The sequence below is a fragment of the Aedes aegypti genome, chromosome 2 (assembly GCF_002204515.2).
Source record: "Aedes aegypti strain LVP_AGWG chromosome 2, AaegL5.0 Primary Assembly, whole genome shotgun sequence".
In the NCBI taxonomy this organism is placed as follows: Eukaryota; Metazoa; Arthropoda; class Insecta; order Diptera; family Culicidae; genus Aedes; species Aedes aegypti.
Window position 1 is genome coordinate 335,436,879 of NC_035108.1, and position 3,515 is coordinate 335,440,393.

At 43.1% G+C, this 3,515-nt stretch overlaps 1 protein-coding gene across 1 annotated transcript; it reads right to left on the bottom strand.

Annotated features, from left to right (window-relative positions):
- Positions 1-245: 245 nt before the first annotated feature.
- LOC5576865 (tubulin gamma-1 chain) lies at positions 246-2,423 on the bottom strand. The gene is made up of 3 exons (XM_001662910.2): positions 2,186-2,423; positions 1,880-2,082; positions 246-1,812 (listed from the first exon to the last, which is right to left on the bottom strand). Exons 1-3 carry the CDS (start codon positions 2,232-2,234, stop codon positions 700-702), a joined length of 1,365 nt encoding a protein of 454 aa, XP_001662960.1. The 5' UTR covers positions 2,235-2,423; the 3' UTR covers positions 246-699.
- Between the last annotated feature and the right edge of the window lie 1,092 nt (positions 2,424-3,515).

Here is a 3,515-nt window from a genome sequence, read left to right on the forward strand (position 1 = left end):
AATTTTAGCACTGAAAAGTACTGTTTTTGTAGCACTGAAAAGTACTGTTTTATTGCTTTAGGTAGTTTTTAAGAAAACTTCCAAGAGCAGAGAGAATTCGTGTACGCACAGCACGAAGGTACGATGCGCACTGAAGTGGTACGCTTTGTTTTGAAGAATCGTCCAGCCTTTGGAACATCCCCCGCTTTGTACATTTAAAGAAGTGATATTTCGCTTACGTAAAGTATCGGTATTGTTATCCAAACTTATGATTATAACACTATTTTATTGACAACATGCACGTGCATCTTTCAACGGTTACATACACCTAATTGTATACGGATGTTTCCGATACTCCGAAACGTAGAGAGAGCACTACATTCACCCCGTTGGGTTTAAATTCTACAATCAATGTACATTTCGTTCCACAAACAGTAGGTAAGTAATGCTAGGGAGTTTAACGATTTGATGATTCACTGGAGATTCCCTTGCGACGGTCCTTCAAAAGGGGATGATACTTTCTATAACGTTTGGTGCGCTTTTTCGTTTGTAACAGTAATGAGAAATAGTTGAACGTCAAAGGCAAGACCGTTAGCCTTTCTGTTTTATATCGTGAAGCGCGGCAATACAGGGCGCTATGAGAATCTTATCATGCAAAGCTACAGAAGCGCTCGCATCGTAAGAAAGGAGGAATATAAGACTCAAAACTCCAACGTACTCTTACTCGCCGGTGGCTTTCTTTGCATGCCAGCTGAGATAGTTCGCCTGGGTGGCGGCCTCATATTCCTGTACCAGCGCATCGACGACGTCCCGGCTCTCATCGAACTCGCTGAGATCGTCCTTGAATTTATCCTCCCGTTTGAACTGATCCAGGAAAGCGCCTCGCTTGCAAAGTTTGTCATACTGATTGAGTGCCCGTTCGAACAGGGAACAGATGCTGGTGTGATTGGCGAGCATCAGACCGGACACCCGATGAGTGCTTTGTACGTAGGGACTGCTGCGGGACAGAGCCACTTGAATGCTGGCCGGTCCCCAGTTGATAAATTGGGCCAATTTGCGCTCCCGGATACGTTGAATCGATTTGTGCACCTGAGTTGGATTGACCTCCCCTTGAATGATGTTCAGGATCGAGATGTAACGGTGGTGGTTGGTCTTATCGGGGCCAGTGGACACCATCATATTCTTTGGTTGAAGTAAACGTCGCATCACGTCGAGAACGGTGGTTTTCTGCACGCTAACGGTGTCCGTATCGGTGGCCAGTGGAGTGTACCCCGTCATGAGGAAATGTAACTGAGAAGTCGGAATGAGTGGAGCTATCAACTCGATCAAATTGTTGTTCATATAGGAAGGATACCGAAGAGTCGTAGTGCTAACAGACATGATCGTCGAGACTAGAGTATTGATTTGAGTGAAGCTAGGATTCTCCAGGTGAAGCCTGTCCGTTGCAATCCTATTCAACGCAGTGTTGTCCAAAACGACGACGCAATCAGCGCAACTTGTGAGTCTCTTCAACGTCAGCAAACTGTTATAGGGCTGAACTACAACGTCACTAATCTCATCTTGATTCGGAAAGACACTATATGTCTGTACAAGCTTCTTGGGGAAATGATCCGACAGTCTTTCCATTATGTATGAACCCATACCGGAACCGGTTCCTCCGGCAATTGAGTGGCAAAGGACGAATCCCTCCAAGCTGTCACTGCCATCGGCTTCTCGATCAATGATATCGAATACTTCCTCGTGCAGCTTCTCGCCCTGACTGAATCCGGAAGCCCAATTGTTACCAGCGCCTCCTCCATCTTTCGATAGATAAACGTTCTCTGGGTTGTATAGCTAAAATGAATTGAATGTAAGTTGCGATTTATGCAGTTTGCCAAGTATAGACTCCATAGATCCTTACCTTAGCATACGGTGATGTCATGATGGTATGGATGACTCGTGGTTCCAGATCCAGGAGCACCGCCCGGGGAATGTAGTGATCGTCATCTGCCTGGTAGAAAAACACATCCTTCCGGTCGATGCCATCTGTGGCGAAATCTTGCAGCACACCGGACGGTGAAATCCCATGTTCCAAGCAGAGCCGTTTCCAAAACTCGAATCCAACTAAAAACCAATAATCGATCGATAAGAACAAGGAATGGCCTCTTCCGGCAAAACCGAGCTCGATATTATGAATAACAGTGTTCAATGGAGAACCAAAACCCACTCTGATTGCCGCACTGGCCCAGCTGCAAAGTGATGATTTCGCTGGGCATTTCCGCTGGATGTTGGACTATTTATGTAAATTCACAATGACACTAGCGGAAACTACTGGGAAATTATTGAATCTTTTTTTAAATCAACGAAAAACATGAGAAAAACAGCTTTGTTTGAGATTTTCCGAAAACTTGCGCTTGAAATGTGTGGTGAACTTGAACTTTTTGAATTTATGTCGTTACTCTGTTGGCGTTATGGGTTTGACAACGGAATGGTGCAAAACTTTACTTAGTCTTTTTCGGATACAAAATAATAACGCACACGGAGAGTCGAAACTAAAGCTAGGTATGCTCAAGGTATCTAGAAGGGAGGTACTTCAATGTGTCAGAATGTTGAATTCGCCATTTTGAAATACCAGGTGACAGCTGGCGAGTTTGTTTTGGTTTGAGGGTGCTAGCTCAAGACGTACCTCCAAACATTTTTCACAGCCACACTCCATCTCGTTTCGTTCGGCTTTTCATTTCACTAGTCATAGAAAAAATGTAGCATCCTAGTAGCTTTTCCTCACTTTAATCAATAAAACACTTGCAATTTTACATCCTCTAAAACACACGAAGAAGGTAAACGTTACTCAGAAATGCGGGAGAAAATTTTCACTTACCAGGATGATTTGTTTTCTGTGGTAAACAATCTCTAACATTCCCATAGAAACGATACATGAAAACATACTCGCCAGCAAGCCAGGTCGCCAGCTGTCACTTTCACCTCCCCTGTAGCTGACCTCACTTCGCACCCACTGACTGCTTAGATCACTGAACCTCCCTTCAATCAATCTTGGGTATGCTGTTCCGCTCAAGAAAAGTCAAAATTTCTGCCCAAGAAATAGTCAAGAAATTTCCTACAGTGAGCTCCATTTGAAATGATATTTCTTTTCAACCGCGTACTGCGATCAAAGAAAAATACTTTTCTTGAGCATTTCTTGCAAGAAATTTCCCACGCATCGAGATAGGCGATTACTTTTCTGTTGAAGTGCATACTTCGCTTAAGGGTCTGTCTCAATTGGGCTATTAAAAATAATTCAAACTTAAATTTGACAGTTCGAAAATTATTTCCCCTCCAATTAATCAATGAACTGTCAAATTTGATACTCTCCTGGTCCAATTCCCAAATTTCGGTAATCGCTTCAGAAAGTGAGTACGAGTTTTCGCATGGAACGAGATAATCACAACACAATTTATTCAAACCTTTTTTTAATTGTTATTTTTATTCTTAAAGCGAAGTATGCAGTTCAACAGAACAGTAATAGCCTATCTAGATGCGTGAGAAATTTCTTGCAAGGA

Coding starts and splice junctions, on each gene's coding strand:
- LOC5576865 (XM_001662910.2), bottom strand. CDS start 2,234: ATGCCCAGCGAAATCATCACTTTGCAGCTGGGCCAGTGCGGCAATCAG. Junction 2,083..2,185: donor GGGCCAGTGCGGCAATCAGA/GTGGGTTTTGGT, acceptor ATTGGTTTTTAG/TTGGATTCGAGTTTTGGAAA. Junction 1,813..1,879: donor TGACATCACCGTATGCTAAG/GTAAGGATCTAT, acceptor AATTCATTTTAG/CTATACAACCCAGAGAACGT.